Here is a 21,773-nt window from a genome sequence, read left to right as displayed (position 1 = left end):
CCATTCTATGATCCTGTGTTTGATTTGTTCTTTTTAACACAGGAACTAGAAAAATGTGATGCCAACCACTACATCATTCTGTTCCGCGATGCCGGCTGCCAGTTCCGAGCACTTTATTGCTACTACCCTGACACTGAAGAAATCTACAAGCTGACTGGAACAGGGCCAAAGAGCATCACCAAGAAAATGATTGACAAACTTTATAAGTACAGTTCGGACAGAAAACAGTTTAATGTGATTCCAGCCAAAACCATGTCTGTCAGCGTGGATGCCCTCACCATCCATAACCACTTGTGGCAAGCCAAGCGACCTGCAGTGCCAAAGAAGACTCAGACTCGTAAATGACACTGAGTTCTTAGGGAGAAGATTGCTGAATGGGATTGCATCAGAAGAAGACATGTTTACCATTTTCCTCCAGTTTGGTATGAAATGTGCAGAACCATAAACATTTTTTAAGATGCTTCTAAACGGCCCCCCGTGGATGCAAAGCTCTGAAGAATGAAGGAACATTGCCAGTGTTTTGGGTTTGTTGTTTTTTAATTAATGATAATCTGCTGTTACACCCAATGCTGACTACTGTGGCTTTCAACTGATGAGGGACTGTGCATGTAGCGAGATCTTTAACAAGTGGATTTCCTTTTACTTGAAGCTTTTCATCGGTACCAATTGGGAATAATTTAGTTCTCTTTCCTCTCCACCTCATCCCTTCCTTTTTCCTCTCGTTCTTACAGTTGGCAAGCTCCAAACTTCAGTGAAAGGATTGACCAGATCTGGGGTGAAGTGCTGTGGGTTTGGGTTGGTTGGTTGGTTGTTTTTTAAACAGTCTGTAGGGAAAATCTCCCTTTCAAACTACTTCTGTGGAACTGTTTAATACGTCAAATTGTCGTACTGTATCTACTGCCAATGTAAGTCCAGCTCTCAGATTTCTGACAAAAGCCCCAACTTGTGCTGCTCAGACCAGTTGACTTGCAGTCTGTTTAGGATAAGCCTTGTGAGGATTGCAGAAGCCAGTGTCTTTTTTTAAACACAAAAATACCCCCATTCACAAATGTGAAGCTATCTGGAATACAATCATGAAGAGGCATCCAGGTGCTACTGGCTGCAATATGCCTGAGTGACACTTATAAGGCAAGCTGACTGGAGCACAGTTAATGCTGATTTCAGTTTCAGGTAGTGTCCTAAAGATTTGGTTTGCTTTACTAAAGATGGATTCTGATAGATGTAGAACATTTCCACTCTGAGCACGCTACTCCTGTACGATGGTGCACTTAATGATCACAAATTTTAATGTTTTTATTACATCATGAAATGTAATTCTACTTTCTTTGTCCTGTCTTTATTCTGAATGAGCAGCATGCTCTCAAACAAAGAGTGTTATGGGTTTTTTTTTTAGTTTTGGGTGATATATTAATATATATTAATTTGTTGGGGTGGTTTTGTTTTGGTTTGTTTTTTTTTTTCCTTCTCATTTAAAAACAATTTTTAAACAGAGACATTTGCATTTGTTTCAGAAGCCCCAAAAAGTCCAATGGCTTGGATTTCTTTTCATGTTGAAATATTAAATCTTGAGTTATGACCTTCAAAGTTGTCGTGTTTCAGCAGATTAAATTTTTGTCTGTGGTAACAGGGTGCAATTGCAGTTCAGTTTCTTATTTTTTATTGTTATTTAAACACTCCCATTCCCCATTTTCTTTCTTATGTTTTTTTTGTGCCCTGGTTAAACTTCCCAGGAGATTTTTGTAGCTGTAACCTAATTTCATCTGCTAACCTGCGCCTGCTACATCTGGTGTGACACTACTACCTTTTGAGGGTCTTCTAGGTTTATACCTTTTGGTTTGCACATGTTTACTTTTTATTTGAAGTGTTACTTGAATATGGATCTGAAGTGCAAGAGGCACTACTCCATCCTAGTGATGACCTGAGCTCTAAACTCCAGTGCAGTGTAATTAGTAAATGTTGAGTATAATAGAAGTTGTGAGGAGTTCTGTACAGAAGGGGGAATAGGGTATGTGATAAAGTGCTGACTAGGTAGAGCAAAGTGAAGGTCTTCCATTGCAGTCTCTCCATTTTTAGTTTGTTTTTTTTCCTCCCCTTCCAGTGCTCCCTGACTAGGCTGCTGCAACTCTGTAAATGATGTTAGATAGTTTTGCTGCTTGTAAATAATTAAAAGGCTTTATGGTTTCTAAAGTGCTAAGTATTAAACACCGTCATGAGTGTAACTTTTGTTACCATGCTTTTCCATGCTTCTGCTTTATTTCTCACTGTTTGATATGATATACCATATTTATTTTATGAAACACTGAAATTTAATAAAAACCATTAACTGATTTCCTTTTTTATTTCATGTGTGCTTTTGATGTTGTGACATTTCATCCCCTCCCGGAACTAATATGCTTTAAAGATGTGCTGTTCTCTTCTGTTGTGCGCTCACAAAGCTTCACCCCTGAGTAGCTGCAACAATGTTACGAGCTTGGCTCTCCTGACCCTCATTGCAGTGTGCAAGGGTTTGACCATAAAGCTCCCAGAAAACTGGAAAGTAGCTTAAGAGTCTCTTTAAGGATTTCTTTCATCCATCTTCATTCCCTTGAATCTGGCTGGGAAGGTTTGCTTTGTTCTATGGATTCAATTAGAGAGTTTTGGAAGCCCCAAGGGAATTTGTGCTGTTGGGCTCTTCAGTGCTAGCTTGCTTGTGGTTTGTAAAGAGCAGTTGCCTCTAGAAGTTAGACATAAGCTGGTTGTGGAGGCTTCATGATGAATCAGTCTTGGTTGCACTGAAGTGAAGTGTGTATTCTCAAAGCAGAATCTTTACCAATGCAGAAATAATTTTTTGTGACTACAGTAAGTTTTTTTTGAGGAGGATAGTCCTTGTTTGTAGAGAACTGTGTGAAAGAACTCAAGCAGTGATTCCAGTGATCTGTGTTTTCATTCAGGATGAGCTTTTGCTGCTCAGAGGAAGGGCTGGAATAAAAGGAGGCAAATGTCCTCCTGGATCTCACCACGCTAGATCAGATCCTTATTTTTACTGCTACACTGTGGCTTCATTTATGACTGGAAGCAATAGGAGGTGACATCCATTTGGAAAGGGAGAGGAGGCTGGGAGTTCCTCATCTGCAGGCAGCATTAGTTGCAAGCTGAGGCTCATAGAGGAATAAGTCATTTTCTAAGAGAATAAATTCTCTGAAAAACCAGTAGTCAGTTTTGGTTCTCGAGCAAGCATTAATCTCTAATGCCTTGTCAAGGGTTGTGGTGTGTTCATGTAGTCTGGAAACGGGAAGAGGGGGAAGGTTTCATGTAAGAGCATAACAGAATTTGTGGGTGAATATGCATAGGCATGTGGGAAAACTGCAGCTGTGTGTAGGCACATGCAGACTGTGTTTTGCAGCAGGAGGAATAGCTCCTTCTCTTAAGTGGGGTTTGTGTAATCCAAAATGTCAACTGAAACACGTTGGGTGCTTGGTGTCAGCCCAGGGTAGGATGTGGCTGTAGGACTGTTACAGCAGGTGTTGTGGTAACTTTATCAAATTGGGAATGCCAGAGGATTTCTGGCTGTGGTTTCAGTGCCATGGTCCTTAAAGCTTCACTTTCCAAGACTGAAAATCATGATAGTTAGGTGAGCTGTACACTAGTAACTGTCAGCATCTTATTTGCTGATGTGGCTTCTAGAAAGCAGTGCTTAGAATCTGCGCTTCAGTCCTTTCTGCAGCCTCTGGAGTACTGTGTAAGTACCCTTAGAGCTGGAATGTGGGGAGATGTTGGTTATTTCAAGAGTGTGGAGTTGTGCTGTGCCTGGGTGCCTCCCGTAGACAGAAATCATTTGCCAACCTGCAGCAGAAGTTCAGTTTGGTTTTCATCAGGATGAACTGAAGGCTGAGTTGTTCCCTCTTTAGCTGTGGCAAAGCAGAACTGTCAAAAAATCCTTCCAGCTGCTCATAGAGGTTGTGTCCTGAGAGGTTGGGCAGGAGGAGTGAGTGGGAGCTTTAGGTACATTTACTTTGTCAGCTCTTCCTGCTGACAGCAGAAGGACAAAAAAGCTGCAAGAGCTGTCTCAAAACAAGGGGGTTTAAAAATTATTATTCTGCTGAGTCTGTGCCTGAGCTGAGCAATCTGTCAGCCTTCTGGACCACAGTGCTCACTCTGAGCTGGAGAAGCAGTTTCCCACACAGAAGAGTACAAAAGTAGATCTGTTTGTGACCTCTCTCCATTTCTTCCACACAATAAATACAAGAATGTACATCTTTAAAGTGCCTTTGAAGTGCAATTTCTTTTCCTCCAACGTTCGTCCATCAGTCCGCTGTGTATTTACATGTGCTGTTTGCATCTGTAGTTGATGTCTTTTGTCTCATTTCCATTGTGCTCTCTGCTGGAGTTAAAGACTTCAGGCAAAAATAATCTGAGTTTTGAAAGCACTGCTTTATTTTAAAGGCCTTCAGAAAGTTCAGCACTGTGCCAAAACCACAATCTGCCTTTTCTCCTTGCTACACTGGAGGCTTAAGGTGGAGAAACTGGCGGTCACTGGAGCCTTCACTTCCTACAACCAAAGCTTTGGGACCATAAATAAGAGTAGCACAAACTGACATCTCAGGACCTGAATTTTCCTTTTGCCTTTCCCCCTGCCCTGAGTTTTCAGGACCGATCACTAGAGGCAGTGTCAGAACACTCAAAGCCCTCTCACCCTTTTTGGATTTGTTTAAATACAGCAGCAAATACCATGTGGCATCTTCACCCTCAACTGGAGTTTCAGTAGCTCTTGTACTTCTTGACAGCAGGATCACACCTGGGATTTATAGCCCATCTTTATGGCTGTGCATGAAGCCATTATGCTTGTCCAATTACTGTTCTGTCAATTAGGAGTTTAAATGTAATTCTTTTTTAAGTGGTTCAGTGAGAGGCAGGTGGCTGCATTCTGGTGTGGCTGAGGGTGGTGGGGGATGAGTTGCAGGCTGTGATTCTTGCAGCTACCATCAAACAATAGCTGAATTCTAAGCCTTCAGAGCAGGCTGTGATTTCTGTAGCACTCCAGAAAGTAACACAAAGTTGTGGGGTTTTGTTTGAGGGTTGGTTGGGGTTTTTTTTGAGAGAGATTGATTCTTGTCCCCATTTTTTTAACTGCTGTGTTACATGTGCAGAACTGGAGCAATCTGTGCAGTATTTTGTGGGGGAGGTGTTTTGTGTATGTGTGTGTGAGAGCTTCTGAGAAGTGAAAACTTTGATACCATGTCCTTCAGGCTGATTTTGAACTGGAGGATATTCATGTGGTCAACTTGAATGTCTATATACTTATATTAATATCAAAGCAGCAGCTTTGGACACATTAAAGCCACAAACCCAGCATCCTTGTCCACACATTGATCAGATGTTCTGTGGTTTAATGATATTTATATATGGAAGACTATTAAAAATGGGAGATAAAATTTACTTCATCTTATCTCTGTTAATTTTTATGTTACCTGAATGCTGTGAGACACTTAAAATGCCTCTGATCATGAAGGGAGCTTTAATAGGTTGCTGCAGCAGCCAAGGAACTTGCTGCATCTCCACAGGTAACTCTGAGCACTCACAGTATGACAGCACAGTTCATCTGCCTCTCTCATGCTGCAGAACCAGAAGAAAATAGGAGAATCTTCACCTGTGGGGTTTTTTGGCCAGAAGGGTGTGATGTGCAGTGCTGCAGCCCTTTATCTCCTGCAAGTAGCCAGGACAAATCAAGCAGAATAACAGAAGGAACTTTCCCCCCATGGAATGTCAGTATATTGCCCAGGGCTGTGTTTGAAGCTTTGCAGTTAACTTCAGGTCACCTTTTGGACAACAGCAGCTGTTAGCATCTCAGTGATAAATACTGGGGTGATTTTGGACAGCTTCTTTGGCTGTGTTTTCAATATGAAATGGTTGTGGATTTCCCTTTATGGTTCTGAGCTTCCTGTTCACAGGTGTTTTAAAGCTTAGTTCCAGCAGTTTTGAAGATCCCAGTAGACATAAAGAATCAAACTCATGTGGGTTGGGAAAGACCTTGAAGATGGGAGTCCAAGTGCTAACCTACAGCTGTGGCTTTTGCTCTTCTGTTCCATGGGGTAAGTTGTACTCTTAGTTTAAAAACTAAAGCAAAGTTCTATCAAAACTACCATTCCCACCTCTTGGAATCATAGACTCAACCAGATTGGAAGACACCTCCAAGCTCATCCAGTCCAACCTAGCACCCAGCCCTGTCCAATCAGATCATGGCACTAAGTGCCCCATCCAGGCTTTGCTTGAACACCCCCAGCGATGGGCACTCCACCACCTCCCTGGGCAGCCCATTCCAATGCCAATCACTTGCTCTAGGAAGGCAGCCCTGTCCTGGGCTGTATCCGAAGCAGTGTGACCAGCAGGACAGGGAGGTGACTCTGCCCCTCTGTTCTTCTGAGACCTCACCTGTAGCACTGCCTCCAATTCTGGCACCCACAGCACAAGAAAGGCATGGAGCTGTTGGAATGGGTCCAGAGGAGGCCACCAGGATGATCAGAGGCTGTGAAAGCTTGGGGCTGTTCAGCCTGGAGAATAGAAGGCTCCAGGGAGACTTCAGAGTACATGAAGGGGGCTGCAAGCAAGCCAGGAAGGGACTTTTCACAAAGGTTTGCAGTGGCAGAATGAGAGAGTGGATTAAATTCGGAAGAGGGCAGATTTAGACTGGAGATTAAGAAGAAGTGAGGGTAATGAGACACTGGAACAGGTTGCCCAGGGCGGTTGTGGATGTCCCCTCCCTGGAGGTCTGCAGAACCAGGTTGGATGAGGCCTTGAGCAACCTGGGCTAGTGGGGAGTGGTCCCTGCCCCTATCGGGGGGATTGGGATTGGATGATTTTCAAGCTCCCTTCCAACCCAAACCATTCTGTGATACTGCCTTCAGCAGCCTTGTTTGCAGCCTGCTGCAAGCCTCTCTCTAGCAAATAGCAGCATCACACGAAGGAAACCTGGAGCCTTCTCTCCCTCCAGAACACACACTGAGCTCTGTTTGGATCAGAAGACCTCAGCTACACCTTCTGCTTTGTGCAGGTGCACGCAGCCCAAGTGCTGAACACAGCCACATTTCTCTTGCAGCCTGGATTGATTTGTTTGTCTGTGCTAAATATAAATCAGCTTTCAAATTCCACCTTGGTACTGCAATAGGGTCAGAGTTTCCTTCTCCATCCCTCTGAACTTGCTGAGAAATACCAGACTCATTATAGTGGGAGGGGGAACACTCTGGGGAAAACCTCTTAAACTGCTGTGTGCAGGATACAGCACTTGTTAAAATTCAAATGAGGCACTGAAAAGAAGAGTTTGCAGCACACAAACCTCTCAGAATTGCTGTGGCCTTGCTTGGAAATCTTACCAAAGAGAAAACTTAACTGCTTTCAGGGAGTATCTATAAAAGCTGAATTTACAGTGAAATAAATCCTTCATGGCTTTGGCTTCCTCTGTCTTTTCCAGCTCTATCTGCACAATTATTTTTCTCCCTCTCATCTACATTTTAGTGCTCTACTTTTTTTTTTTCTTTGAAGCTAAAACTTTGCCCAGTTAAGAAAATTCAATGAATTTGGGTTCACTTTTCCAAAGGATTGGGACTGGACCAGCTACTACATGAGTGACAGAGGCTCTCTCTGAATCACTTCCAAAGGGACTAAGGGGGAGAGAGAGAGACTGATGTGTTGGGAAAGAAACTAAAGCAGCTTGGATGAAACAATGACAATCAAGTGAAATCTGTACAACTAGACAGACAATGAATATTGAGCCCAAACCCTGGCAACAGCTACACCACTGATGCTGGGGACAGGCACTGGGGAGGGTCCAGATTGGGCTCTATGTCAGGCCAGGTTCAGGAATGCATGGATCAGGACTGAAGGGTCCCTGACTCTGGTGTTCTGTCAGCTTTGTCCTGAAGATGCCATCCACCTGTCCTGTCTGCTCCTCTCCTCAGCTGTTACCTTTAACTTACTGCACTCAAAGTGGCACACAAGGTTTAGCAATGCCTTTGGCAGTCGCTCTCCCCATCAGCATTCTCACTACCAGAAGCAGCTGCTGGCTGCACAAACCTCCCCTGAACATCAGAAAGTGTTTTACTGAGCAGAGACTGAGCTGAGAAGGGACAGCATTGAACAGCATCAGTTGTGGTTTAGCTCAAATCAAGAGTATGTGCATTGTTTCCTCCTCTTCTACTTCCTCTGTGGATGTGAAAGATGAAGCAAGGTGTGAAGCAGGCAAAGAACCTACTGCTAAGAAGCAATGAAGTCCTCTCAGCAAGACAACTTCACCCAAGGAATGAAGAGCACTGCAGTGCTGTGGGCACAAGGACAAGCTTTCACAGCTCCACCACAAAGCTCACCATGAGTAATAACTTAGGGGTTTTCAAAAGCAACTACAGCAAATGCAGAGATGTCAAAAAAAACAAACCCAAACCCAAACCACCACTGACTTCTGTGTTGTAGCTAATGAAGCACAGACCCAGAAGTGCTTGGTGGGAATGAGGCATTAGCTGTGGCTGCTTCTACGGAGCATTAAAGCTCATCCTGCAGTTGATGGGTTTTCATAGCAGTGAGGGCTGTGAGTGGGAGGTGGTTATGAAATTACCTTCTTGTGGCTGTAATTATTGTAATTCAGCTGTACTGGAAGAGCAGAAGGAATTAGTTTTTCCATGCATGGATTTATCATAAAGACAGTAGTTAAAAAGGCATTTCAACAGCAGCCTGCCTCGTGCTTCCTTCTTAGAATCAGGCTTGTTTAGGCTGGAAAAGACATTTCAGATCATTAACACAGCAGTGCTGAGCCTGCTGCTAAGCCACGGCCCTAAGCACCACATCTACAGGGCTTTTAAACCCTTACAGGTATGACTTAGAGTCGTAGAATCAACCAGGTCACACAGGAAAACATCCAGGTGTGGGTTTTGAATGCCTCCAGAGATGGGCAGTGTGTTCAGGTGCTCTGCCAGCCTTAAATTAAAGAAGATCCTCCTCATGGAATCAACCAAGTTGGAAGAAACTTCCAAGCTCATCCAGTCCAACCTAGCACCCAGCCCTGTCCCATCAACCAGACCATGGCACTAAGTGCCTCATCCAGGCTTCTCTTGAACACCTCCAGGGACAGTGACTCCACCACCTCCCTGGGCAGCCCATTCCAATGCCAATCACTCTCTCTGACAACAACTTCCTTCTGACATCCAGTCTATATCTCCCCTGGCACAACTTGAGACTGTGTGCCCTTGTTCTGTTGCTGGTTGCCTGGCAGAAGAGACCAACCCCACCTGGCTACAGCCTCCCTGCAGGTAGTTGTAGAGAGAAATGAGCTCTGCCCTGAACCTGCTCTTCTCCAGGCTGCACACCCCCAGCCTCTCCTCACTGTGCTCCAGGCCTCTCACCAGCTTTGGCGCCCTCTTCTGGGCACGTTCCAGTATCTCAGCTTGAGTGCGTTCACAGCAACATTATGTTAGCGGTTGGAAGGGACCCAACACCCAATGCCAAAGCAGGATGCCCCAGGGCAGGTCACACAGGAACACATCCAGGCGGATTTTGAAAGTCGCCAGAGAAGGAGACTCCACAACCTCTTTGGGCAGCCTGCTCCAGGGCTCCAGCACCTTCACACCAAAAAGGTGTTGAGGTGGAGGCTCCTGTGTTCCTGCTTGTATCCATTGTTCCTTGGCCTGTTACTGGACACCACTGAAAAGTGCCTGACACCTTCATCCTGACACCCACCCCTCAGGCATTTATAGACTTGATGGCTTCCAAACGGCTCTCTTATATGTGTAATTCAATCCTAGCATTAGCTTCCCCACAAGGTATGGTGTCTGTGTCCTGCTATATGGGCTGAAATGTAACTTAGACAAGGCTTTCTTAACAGGGCTAATAGAAAGAGTCTCTGGCTGCAGCTGCTCTCAGAGTTAAAACCCATATGCATGGGTGTGGTGTGCTCTGGGAATGAGGTCTCTTCCTGGAACTCTTGCAGGTGTGGACATGAACTCTGGAGTCAGTGACATTTTGAGGTGTTTGAAGGCAGAATATCTACTGAATCCTGGCTGAACAGCATCAGCATCATCATATCAATATTTATAATAATAATATCAATAATAATAATAATAGGAGTAGTAATAATAGTAATGAAAAAAAAATCTATTAATTATCTCCAAACTGTAACCTATTTGTTGCCTCCTAGAAAATCACAGGAGCACAGAATTCCAGGTTGGAAGGGATCTCAAGGCTCATCCTGTCCAACCTTTCTAGGCAACAATGCAGTTGAAATAAGCTGGGCCAGGATCCTGTCAAGCTGAGTCTTACAGCTGCCCCCTGTAGGGGAAGTCACTGTTCCCCTTGGAAGCTAATTCCAAGCTCTAACTGTTCTCATGGTGAGTCTTTTTTCTGCTGGAGTCAGCAGGAGTAGCTAAATAAACCACCTTTGAATACAGTGTTGGCGTCGTGCTGTTGCTGTAACACCTCAGCCGCTTGCCCATGCCCTTTCTATACTCATGGACAGAGTTTGGGAAGCTAAGGTTAAAAGGAAAAAAGCAGTTTAATATGTGCCAGCTTTGGAAGCCATGCCTTGAAAGGCAGGCTCCTAAATGTTGCTACTTTGACCCCCTCCACCCCCAAGCCACACCTTGCCAGGGATTTCAAACCAGAAGTGTGCCCCCCAGACAGAGAGACGGCAGCAGGCTGGAGTGGTGCTGCATGCAGCTGCTTTATTGTCCTTTGTCTTTACAGAAGTGTGAAGCATCTTCACAACGATTGTACAAAACCGTCTCCGGGTGGCTGGCTGCAGCGTGTCCCAGCAGAACGGGGCACAAAGTCGGGGCTCGGAGAGGAGGAGTGGGAGATGGAGCTGCTGTCGCTGGTAAAAAATCCATGCAGGAGCTGGCAGACCTGGAGGGATGGCAGGTCTGGCATCCAGGGGCAATAAAAACCTTGCCTATAGATGGAAGTAAAAAGGGGCATACCAGGAAATAAATATACTCTACCGTTGGGTTTAATATCTGTTTTTACTGCGTTGTTACAGGGATTCAGCCCATGTTTAGCATATGAGACCCTTAGTGGACAGGTAACATGCGACGGAGCCGTTCGCTGGTAACCCTGCAAGTACCACAGCTTGGCCTCGTTTCTGCATCCCCTAGGGCCTGTCACGTCTCTGCACTGGTGCACAACCACTGCCTTCAGAAAACCCAAAGCTCCTGAAGCTCACCATCAGCCCTGGCAAGCAAGAGTGATTATTTTCCCTCTCCCCCACGGGAAGCGCAGGACAGGGGTCGGAGCAAGGGGCTCCAGGGGCAGGCTTTTCCCTTCCCACACAGCCCTTTCAAAAGCAGAAACAACCCTTCTTGATGCATCAACCTTGCCAGGACCATTACAAAAATAAAATACTTTTGTTTTGTTTCATTTCTTTTTTACATTAGTATCATAACTGAGTCTAGAGAATTAGAAAAATGAACCCTTTGTCCTTAGCCTTGCACCGAGCCCAGGGAAGTATCTACAGTTATTGATTTCAACATCCCAGTAGAATGTCTGCTAGAAATGTACACCATAGAAAGAGGAAGGTCTGCAAAACACCAAGGCTTTATACACAGAGCTTTCCTTTTAAATACATTTATACATTAAACAAACAGAAGCATTGTCAAAATGCAGGGATATTGGGGGGGGGGGTGGGGGTGTTACTGTAGTAGGCTCACAAACCACAGAGTCGCCACTTCTTTTGGCATGTGGCTTTCCTCCTTCGGTTAGCTCCTCCAGTTCAGGGTCAGGAAAGATTCAGAGCGCCCAGGGAAGGAGGAGAGGTACCTAAAGCCAAGCTCTGGCTGTGGCACCTGATGGCTTTGCAGCCCGGGGGTGGGGTGGGGTGGTTAGGGTGCTGCTGGCACAAGGAGCCTTCACTCGGTGGCATTTGGCCAACCTGGAGGCTGTGACATTTGGCAGGTCACACTCAGAGATGGGTGGCTTCAGCTGAGAAAGGTGACACGGCAGGAGCTGTGCTCACAAGAGCTGAGCTTACTGACTCTGCTACCCCAACAGCTGGTCAAATGGAAGAAAAGAGTGAAACCTTGAGTTGTGAGCAGGTAAAAACATGGGGATACTCACATCAGCCAGGGTGGTGGTGTTTGGGGGTTTCAAACCTGTAATATGCTTTGATTTACCCTCCCCTGAAAGCTGAGAGCTGGAAGAGCACCTGTCTGAAACCCAGGCAAAGTGATTAACAAACACTTGAAGAGGCATTTCTGGACTTGGCTCTGGAGGCTTTAAGCTCATTACCCCAGCCCCAGGGTGTGCTTTTGGACTTGCACTCATTTGTTTTAGCCTACAACAACTGCCTTTTGTTTCTTTTAGAGGATGCTTTTGGTATGCTAAGTTACAAACAGAAATAAGTAAAACGTGGATATGCCTTAACCAAGTAGATTAAACCAAACCAACCAAACCAACCAACCCATAATAATTAAAAACAACAACAAAAAGCTCAGAATAACACCCCCCCCAAAAAAAAAACCAAACAAACAACAACAAAAAAAAAAGGCAGCAGAGGCAATTCTCTTTCTGCCCACATCTAAGCAAAGCAGAATGATCTTGGAGGTCTCTTCCAACCTGGTTGATTCTGTGACTGCTTTTACCTGTGGTTTTTCCTCCATGTCCATGTGATACTGGGAGTGGGGTGGGGGAGATCAGGAAAATTAGGGAAAACCAACAATAAAATGAAAAAAAGACCCACCCAAACCCCAACCAGGCACAGAAGGTCTTGCTTGACACCTTCTCAAGGCAATGCCCATCTTGCTATGGGTCATAGGAGCAGCTTGGTATGGGTCTACCCTGAGCAGCCTCTTCCTCAGAGCACAGCATGTCCCTGGGGGCTGCCCCAGGACCCCTCACCAACTGCTTCAAAGTTTAATTCTCAGTGGGTTTGGTTGGTTTTGGGTTGGGTTTTGTTGCTGTTGTAAACAGTTTTCACTGAGGGTGTTATTGGGAAGGGACTGCAAATGTTAATGGCAATAAAGGGTTCAGCTGGCAGCAAGCCTGGCATGGCTGAGGGGGGGGTCTCAAGGTGATGTTGTGCTTTACAGGCTCCTCATGGAAAACAAAAAAGACACACAGATGAAGGTGGAAGTGCAGAAAGTTAACAACTGGGTTAATCCCTTGGCAGCCAAATGAAGCTTGACACGTTGTAAAGTGGGCAAAGAAATAGGTGGGAAGTACCTCTGGGGTCTCTGCTTGCAGCAGAGCTCTCCGGGTCAGTGGATGCAGCCTGGGCAGGTTGGGCACCGCTCTGCTGCCATCCAGGCACCTCTGCTGCAGGCGAAGCTGCTTGGACGTGTGGATTTGATGAGTTATAAAGCTGAGCAAAGTGGGATGGAGCTGCCAGGCTGCCCACAGTGGGCACAGGGGGGCTGGGCAGAACCTGCTGCCTTCAGTGGTGTCACTGGTCCATGAGCCAGGTGAGGGGAAGGAGGAAGGACATGGCCAGGCTGTGCAGCTGGGAGTTGTCTAATCCCAAATTGCTCTTGGAAGGAGAAGGGAATTTGCTGAGACAAAACCACCCTGTGATGCCAGCTTGTTCCATCCCACCTCACCAGTACAGGGACTTCTGAGTCCATCATCTCCCGGGGCAGCCCTGGGCAGCAGCAATAGGAGATGTTTGGCAGGAGACACAAGCCCAGGGACACTGTGCCCACAGTCGCAGCTCAGGCCTGAGCCAGGCATGTGTGCCAGGAGGAGCTGTCACAGAGGGGTGCAACTGCTTTTGGCCACCTGGGCTTGGCGAGTTTTGGTTCAGGAGATGCTAAGGTGCATTGCAGGCAGTGCAGCCCATGCCAGAGCACTGGAGGGGCTCCACCACCCCATCCCACGGCCGCAAGCACTGCTCCACACTCCTCACAGCTACACCCACAATGGTGAACCAACAGGATGAAAAATATGCACTGAGTGAAGAGGCAGAAGTTTGGGTACCCCAAGGGGTACCTGGCTGAGGAGGAGGAGAGTTCTGGTGCAGTTTTTCTCTCGTATTGACCAGCCCCATCAATGCAAACAGCCTGCATCATCTGGGGGCAAGATGAAATCAGTCCCCCTGCTCACACAGGGTCGTTTGTCACCCGGCCTCAGCCACGTCCCACCAGCACCAGCGAAGACTTTCTCACTAGTTGCGGTATTGGTATAAAAAGTTAAAAGCCCCAGGACAAGGCCTGTTGGTCTGTCCTGCTGTCCCATCCTTCCCGCGGGGTCCGGGCATCCCTTCCGCAGCACAAAGCCAGGCTGGGCATCGCCTTCCCCTGCGGCAATGGGCACCCGCGGGTGGCAGCAGCCTTCCTCTCTGGCAGGCCGTCCTCTTCTTCAGTGCCTCTGCCCAGAGCCCTCCAGCCCCCGGCAGGGCAGGGGCTGCTGCTCATAGCTGGGTCTCGTCGCGCGTTTCGGGGTTGCCGGAGCCCAGCTTGTTGCTGCAGCTGCTCTTGCGGCTGTGGCCATCGTTGGCCACGTGGGCCAGAGGGTCAGAGCGGATCAGGTACCTGTGGGGCACAATCTGGTTATAGAATCATAGAACCAGTGAGGGTTGGAAGGGACCACGAGGATCATCTAGTTCCACACCCACCCCTGCCATGGGCAGGGACACCTCACACTAGATCAGGCTGTCTAGAGCCTCATCCAGCCTGGCCTTAAACACCTCCAGGGATGGGGCTTCCACCACCTCCCTGGGCAACCCACTCCAGGGTCTCACTACCCTCATGGTGAAGAACCTCTGGGACTCCTCTTGCAGGTTGCCTGATGGCAGCAGGGAGCTGTGCAAGCCCTAAACTGGAGTCTAGCTCATGCCTGACGCTGAGACATGGGGAATGCCCCACAGTGCCGTGCTGGGAGCTGCTGTTAAATCACAGAGCACATTGGGTTGGAAGGGACCCTTTAAGCCCATCTTGCCCAGTGCCCCTGCAGTCACCAGCAACATCTCCAACTAAGTCAAGTTGCTCAGGGCTCCATCAAGCTTGAACTTGAACATCTCCAGGGATGGAGCCTGGAGCCTCCACCACCTCTCTGGGGAACCTGTTTGAGTATTTTCGCGCTCTCATTGTGAAGAACTTCCTCCTGATGGCTAACCCAAACCTACCCTGCTCTAGCTTAAAACTGTAAACAATAAGGGGGTGCACACACAAAAGCCGAGGTGTCAGACTCTGATCCAAGATTTAAGGCATGTCCACCAGTGAAGACACAAGGAATGGACCGGGAAAGACATTTCTGGAGTCCTGGGTGGTGACCCAGACTGTCAGCTGTTCTCTTTCCCTTAGCCACTTCACATCTGTCTACATCTAACTTTAGTCAGGCAGTTCATAACTAAATCTCTTTTTGTATGGACCTATGGTGGAAGCCTCCTCAGTTTGATCCAACTGCCCCATCCAGTGTGAGTCATTCCCCTTCCCTGCTCCCTCCTGGCTCAAGAGAAATGTGACATAAGGGGAAATCTCTGTGCTGCAGCAGTGATGAGCAAAGCTGGGGCAGCTTGGGCATTGCTCGGGAACATGTGGGAGGGGAAATGTCTGGGAAGGAAGCAAAAGTCACTCATTTAAAATGAGAAATAAATGAAAGCATTGAGAGAGAGGCAGCCCAAGGTGGTCGGGCAGATGTGAGGGCCATGGGAAACTCTTGTCTTTGGGGAAGACCACAGGGTGGAGGGGGTATGGGGGTAGCACCTACACGATGTCGTTGAGCTCCAGGCGCGTGTCCGGAGGTGGATTGATCAGGACGTAGGACAAGGTGTTCTGGTGGTCGTTCATCTCATCTGCAAGAGGAGAGGAAAGGGCTGGAGAGGGATGCCCCAACAGACACCCCGTGACCCTCACTACCACAGCCCCACCGCAGCATCCTCAAACACCTGGCTCTGAGGGGTCCCAGCTTGTCCCCAAGAACAGCAACTGTGTCCCCTCACGGGGGGAGACATTGGGCAATGGCATTGCCGAGAACACCTCTGCCACCTCCCTCTGTGCCTCCCCAGTTGCTCCCTCAGCACAGCATGGCACAAGGGACAGACAGAGTGAGTTCTTCAAAGTGCCCATTCCCTCCTGAGAAGCAGTAAGGTGTCTTACCTTGGTTTAGTGCAAAAAAGGGGACAGGTTAGTCTTGCCACGTTAGGTACAGCACGACGACTCCAACCACTGGGTCAGGGCAGCCAAACCTCCCCCCCAGCCACTCCAACACTCTGACCCACATCTCCCCATCTTCAATTACTTCATTTAAGCATCATCCAGCAACAGGATTAGGTTCAACGATTGCTTCTTTCTCCTGCCCAAGGGAAACCACCTCCATGGAGTTTAAGAGCTGGCGATGCCATTCTGGGAGAGTTCTAAACTATGATGACTTTCCCAGAGGACCTGAGGCCACCAAGAGCTGCACCCACAGGTGCTGCGTGGGGCAAACAGGTGGCCTCAAGACTAAGATGGGGAGGGGGGTCCCTGTGCTTTCCAAAATAGCTGAGAACAAGATCATGAGTGAAATGAATGGGGGTGCAAGGCTGTGGGCAGCCGGGGACGGGGTGGAAGCTGCAACAGATAACACCATTTACAGATGGGGTGTGGAGGGACAGGATGGAGAGGGGACAGACAGATGGATGCCAGGGGCAGCATGATGAGCGCAGGGGGAACACCAGCTTGCTGCAAGGCTTGTCACTGGGATGTCTCTCTGGGCAGCAGTGGTGCACAGTAGATGTTGAATGGTCTTGCACAAATGGAGTTTGGTTTGGTGGGCAGTGGGACCCAGGGATCAACTGTTGGGACAGGACTGGGGCACACTCCCTCTGACCTGTGCTGCCACTACCACCATCCTGGCTGTGCCAAGGGAGATTCCCCACTCAAAGGCTGCCCTGCCACACAGTAAGATACAGGCTGAGTCTCCTGCCCTAACAGCACCCATGGGTGCTGATTAGCCAAGCCAGCCCACAGACAGTGACTACAACTGCTCTTCAGCCTTGGCACTGTGGTCAAATCTCTGAAATGAGCTTTTTCTCCAGCCATGAGCCACAGTAGTTCAAGCCACCACAGCCTTGCTTGGCAGGGAGTGCCAACAGCCCCACCCCGGGCTGCCATCATCATGCATTTGGCCAGTGCACATACAGATGGCCCTCTCAGGCATCCCTGCAGCTTGGGGGGCTTGTAGCAGAGCTTGCAGGGGGCTACAAGTCCCTCGTTTTGCTGCTCAGGCACCTCCCTGGCACCTGTGAGGATACAGAAGGTGCCACAACACATGGAGGACTGAGAGTACAGGGATATTCTCTATGAGGATCCCCCAACCTGCGCTGGGATGCCCAAGCCCCAGGTGCTGACCAGTCCCCTTGGGCTGCTGGAGAGCTTTGGCCATCCCAGTGTGCAGCCTTACAGAGAGGCAGGGACAGGGGTGGCAATGCTGGGGCATGGGTGGCACACAGACTTTGGGACCAACAGGAGACACAGAGTTTGCCATGACAGAGGGAGGTGGGGAAGGACCCTGGCTCACGGCAGGTTTTCCTGCTCCATGGAAGCTCCCTTTGCTGACCCCCATGCAGCCGAGCCAGGCACCGCTGACCCCACCAAGTATATTGCCATGTCGTCCCCTGCAGCACAGCAGCAGGGCTCAGCCCAGCAGCACCCTCCAGCAATTTGGGGGGTCGGTTTAGGGGGAAAGCCAGCACTGAGCTCCATCTCCTTTACCCATGCAGTCCCTGGCAGCGATGCCACCACCACATCAGACTTTCACCCCTGGGGTCTCCTGGTTTAGCAGGTGGCTGGTAGGAATTGGCAGTGCTGGGCCCTTCTGCAGCAGGACACAGGCTCTTGCTCAGCCCCAGCTCTTCTAGGGGAGGGACAGATACCAGTGGGATCTGAGCTCTGCCCAGCACCCACCTGCCAGCTGGCAATATACTCTGCTGGTGTGGGGCTTCCATGAGCCCCAGCTGGGGCTGCATCTCTGATGAAGGACACAGTTTGTAAGGAAATGCCAACTTTTCACCTTAAGTGTGAGACAGTGAAGCCTAAAATGCAGCTAGGGTGGGCTACCACTGACCTCTAGGCTGCCACAGTAAGAAGTGGCCTTCCCAGGGCACTTTACATGAAGGTGTAAATGATGCAGGAACCCTGTAGCAATCCCTGATGTCAACAAGGTGTCCTGGGACATCTGACCCCAACTCCCTCCAGCTTAGAAAGCTGTCTGCTAATGCTGGAGAACACAAACCCAGGGGTGTTCTCTGGGAACACAAACCAAGGGTTGCAAAGGGCTTTCCAAGTGCTGCCTGGTTCCTGAACTGTGTCTGACCCACGTGTGGTCAAGAAGTGGTATGGCTGCTACAGGAGCTCCAGCATCTCATCACAGCACACACCAGCAGCTCCTCTCTGCTTGTTGAATCCCCTCCTCAAATGGCTTTTAACTGGCTTTTACAGACCAAAACCAACCAGCAGAGCAACGAAAAGAGGGTTTCTTTCCATGACAGCCAAGGGCTGTGACTTCCCTGCCAGAATTCGACTAGAAAAGGATCCCTGAGACTTTTACCTCCACGACTTTGTCAAGCCCTGCACTTGCACTGCCGTTGCAGGACAGCCTTTTTGTTTTCCAACACCACCCAACAAATCAGTGGCCAAAAAAAAAGCTCTGGCATCTAAGGTGAAAACTGGCAAGGGTGTGGATTGGGCTTAGCTGGCATGATCTTGTTGTACGCTGCACGCCGTGAGTCACGCGGGACTCCCAGGGAGAGGGAATTACCTTGCAAATATCCCAGGTTTACCCGATTCATCACATCACTGGCTGTTAAATTTGCTACATCCTCTACAGAACATACAGGGAAAGGCACAGACATAAACAGAGAGAGAGAGAGAGGTCAGCAAGCCATGATTCGGCAAATATCAGAGACGAGCTCCTGCGCTGCAGCAATAACGTGAGCAAAAGAAAAAGGGGGAGAAGGCAGAGCAATGTGGTCCTCAGAAACGCCACGGGTGGCCAGACACTGATGGGGACACATGGTGACAATGCACAGGCCCAGCACAGCTGGATACAAAGGTTGCTGCTGGTCCTCCCCTGCTGTGTCCAACACCCCGGTCCTGGGCAGGAGATGGGTCCTGCACCCTCTGTTGCCTCATCACTTGCCGAAGCTCCTTCTTGGTTTGCTCCAGCCAAAACTTGCTGGATTGGCCAAGACAAGGATGCAAAGCCTGATGGTAACCCAGCCAACAGTACAGTGAACAGCCCAGCAGGGCTGACTGCAGGGTGGCACCTTGCTGGGGCTGTTTAGTTTGAGGAAGAGGAGGCTGAGGGGAGACCTCATTGCTATCTACAACTACCTGAAGGGAAGCTATGAAGAGGCTGCTGCTGGCCTCTCACAGGTAATTTGAGATAGAACAAGGAGGAACAGCCTCAAGCTGAGGCTGGGTAGGTTTAGATTGGACATCAGGAAGAAATTTTTCATGGACAGAGTGGTCAGGGACTGGAATGAGCTGCCCGGGGAGGTGGTGGTGTCACCCACCCTGGATGTGTTTAAGGGTTGTTTGGTTGTGGTGCTTAGTGATATGGTTTAAAGTGAATCTTGTTGAGTAGGGTTCTAGGTTGGACTTGGTGATCCTGAGGTGCTTTTCCAACCTGGATGTTTCTGTGATGCTGTGATCCTCAACGGGGGCCATACAGGCAGGAAAGGTGCAACTGCCTGAAGCTTGGCCTGTGTTTGCATGGGATGCCACGCTGGGGTTGGCACACACTGCAAAATCCCTTGCTTCAGGTGCCCACTCTGTGGTCTGGGTCTCCAGGCTGTGCTTCAGGTCTGCTTTACCAGTCTGCCCCAACCAGCCTCTGTGTGAAACAGCCTCTTTAGGCAGTGAACACCATCAACCCTGATCTGGACTCTGCAACAGAGCTGCAGGGAGCTGGAAGTCCCCCCAGAAAGCAGTAGAAACTTTCAGGACTAGTATTGTAGAAAATAAAAGAGCAGGGGTGGGGCATGCATTCTTGCAAGGCCTTGCTTGCTGCACCCTGTGCCCTCTCTGTCCTGTGACAGGTCCCAGGGAGGCTCACAGGTGCCCACAGCCAGCCTCTTTGTCCTCCCCTTCAAACCTCCTCCTGCACTCCATTTCTTCAGATTTTCTCCTTCTCTTTCACATCCCTGAAGGGCTGCAAGGGAGAAGCCAAGATGGGAGAGGAAGAATCTCCTCTCCTCACCTCCCAAAATCCTCCTCCTTTGGTCCTGACCCAGGTGGGACATGGTTTTGGGCAGGGCTCTGAGCAACCTGCTCCATTTGAAGATATCTCTGCTTAGAGCAGAGGGGATTGGACCAGATGACATTAAAGGTCCCTTTCAAGCTAAACCAGTCTGTGATTCTATGGTGCCAGCCCACATGCAGGCAGGGGCTGGTGCAGAGTGGATGGAAGCTCTTCAAGGATGGAGCAAACAGGCAGCAGCACAAGATGGCTACAAAGAAAGAAAGGAAAAAAGAAAGAAAAAAAGCAGCCAAGGAACTAAACAAGCCAAAGAAGCTGTGGGCTACAGACTTTGCTGTAATCAAAGGGTAGGGAATTGTCCAGGAGGGGACACAGATGCCAGCACCATCGGGCAAGTGAGAAGGAAGCTTCACAAGAAATGTGGCTGCACGGATGAACCTGGGGACACCCCGGGGCTGGGCAAGCTCATCACAGCTGGAGACATCAGTTTCACAGGCAATGAAGCAAACCACTCGGCCCTGTAGCTACCGAAGTGTTTTCTGTGGAAGAGGGTCATGGAGGATTAAAGTCTATGACACAAGGGGTCTGCACCAGCTGACAGGACTTCACCTCTCCCTGCCGCACTGGAGGGGCTTGTGGATGAAGGGGTTTGCTGACTTGGAGTCAGAGTGTCCTGAATCACCGTTGCTGCATGGCCAGAAAGCAGGGGACAAGCAGGGCATCGTGCCCCAGCGCTGCAGGGCAAAGCTCAGTCCAGCTGCAGGCAGAAGGGAGAGAGTTACTCTGCCACTGCAAACTCCTGCTGGACCCATCCCAGAGCCCCGAAACGGGGGTGGCTACCTGCAGTCAGCTGGGGAGGGGTGAGAGGTGAGGGGGGCTTTCTTGCTGTGGCACCCCAGCCTTGAACACACTCATCTGCAGAAGCACAAGCAAGCTGCGGGGTGAGGCACCGCTCAGAGCCGGGCTTGGCAGTGCCTGCGGGGGTAGGCTCGGCACGGGGTTTGGCTTGGCACAGGGTGAGGTTTGGCAGAGGGTTAGGCTTGGCATGGTGTTTGGCTTGGTGCGGGGTTAGGTTTGGCAGAGGGTGAGGCTTGGCATGGGGTTAGGTTTGGCTTGGCATGGGGTCAAGGCTTGGCGCGGGGTCAGGCTCAGCAGAGGGTTACCTGGGGAGCTCGGAGCGGGACGCAGCACCGCAGTGAAGCGCAGCCGAGCGGCACTTACCGTACCCAGTGGTGGGCAAGCCCAAGTGCTTCATACGGTTTTTGACCAGCTCGGACAGCTCCTGCCTCTCGGAGCGCCGGTAGAGGCTGAGGCGCTGCTGGCTGATCCACTCGGCCGTCTTACTGGAGTGCTTGTTGCCCTTCCTGCTCAGCCGCCGTGCCCACTGCATGCTCTTGCGCCGCAGCAGAGGGTGCTCGGACTGGTCGCTGGAGCAGGAGTTCCTGTGGTGGCTGGTCTTGATGCCCCAGTGCTCCTTAACGTCCTTCGTATCCTCGCAGTCCTCCACATTGATTGAGATCTGTGACTGGAAGCCCAGCAGGTCACGGGGGGGGGGGGGGGGGGGGGGGGGGGGGGGTGGCAGGGGGAAGAGGGAGCCAAAAGGTGTCTGTCCTGTCTCTAGTGGTCTGGAATCTCTCCCAAGGGATAAG

At 49.4% G+C, this 21,773-nt stretch overlaps 2 protein-coding genes across 14 annotated transcripts in view; one reads left to right on the top strand and one right to left on the bottom strand.

Annotated features, from left to right (window-relative positions):
• The window catches only part of CAMSAP1 (calmodulin regulated spectrin associated protein 1), a 45,034-nt gene extending 39,619 nt beyond the window's left edge, over window positions 1-5,415 (top strand). For all 3 annotated transcript variants that reach the window (XM_064171519.1, XM_064171521.1, XM_064171520.1), the window contains one exon: window positions 43-5,415. In XM_064171519.1, the coding sequence (XP_064027589.1) occupies window positions 43-345 (303 nt within the window). In that variant the 3' untranslated portion in view covers window positions 346-5,415. The remainder of the gene's footprint in view (window positions 1-42) is intronic.
• A 7,065-nt stretch (window positions 5,416-12,480) lies between these two features.
• KCNT1 (potassium sodium-activated channel subfamily T member 1) overlaps window positions 12,481-21,773 on the bottom strand; it is a 101,740-nt gene continuing 92,447 nt past the window's right edge. For 7 of the 11 annotated variants that reach the window (XM_064171438.1, XM_064171441.1, XM_064171448.1 and 4 more), the window contains exons 29-32: window positions 21,346-21,649; window positions 18,682-18,744; window positions 15,652-15,736; window positions 12,481-14,474 (exon numbers count right to left, since the gene is read on the bottom strand). In XM_064171438.1, the coding sequence (XP_064027508.1) occupies window positions 14,354-14,474; window positions 15,652-15,736; window positions 18,682-18,744; window positions 21,346-21,649 (573 nt within the window). In that variant the 3' untranslated portion in view covers window positions 12,481-14,353. The remainder of the gene's footprint in view (window positions 14,475-15,651; window positions 15,737-18,681; window positions 18,745-21,345; window positions 21,650-21,773) is intronic. The other 4 variants (XM_064171443.1, XM_064171447.1, XM_064171440.1 and 1 more) reach the window with 3 other exon arrangements.

Source organism: Pogoniulus pusillus, chromosome 35, assembly GCF_015220805.1.
Source record: "Pogoniulus pusillus isolate bPogPus1 chromosome 35, bPogPus1.pri, whole genome shotgun sequence".
Classification (NCBI taxonomy): Eukaryota; Metazoa; Chordata; class Aves; order Piciformes; family Lybiidae; genus Pogoniulus; species Pogoniulus pusillus.
Note: the sequence above shows the minus strand (reverse complement) of the source record. Positions and strands in the feature narration are given on the sequence as shown.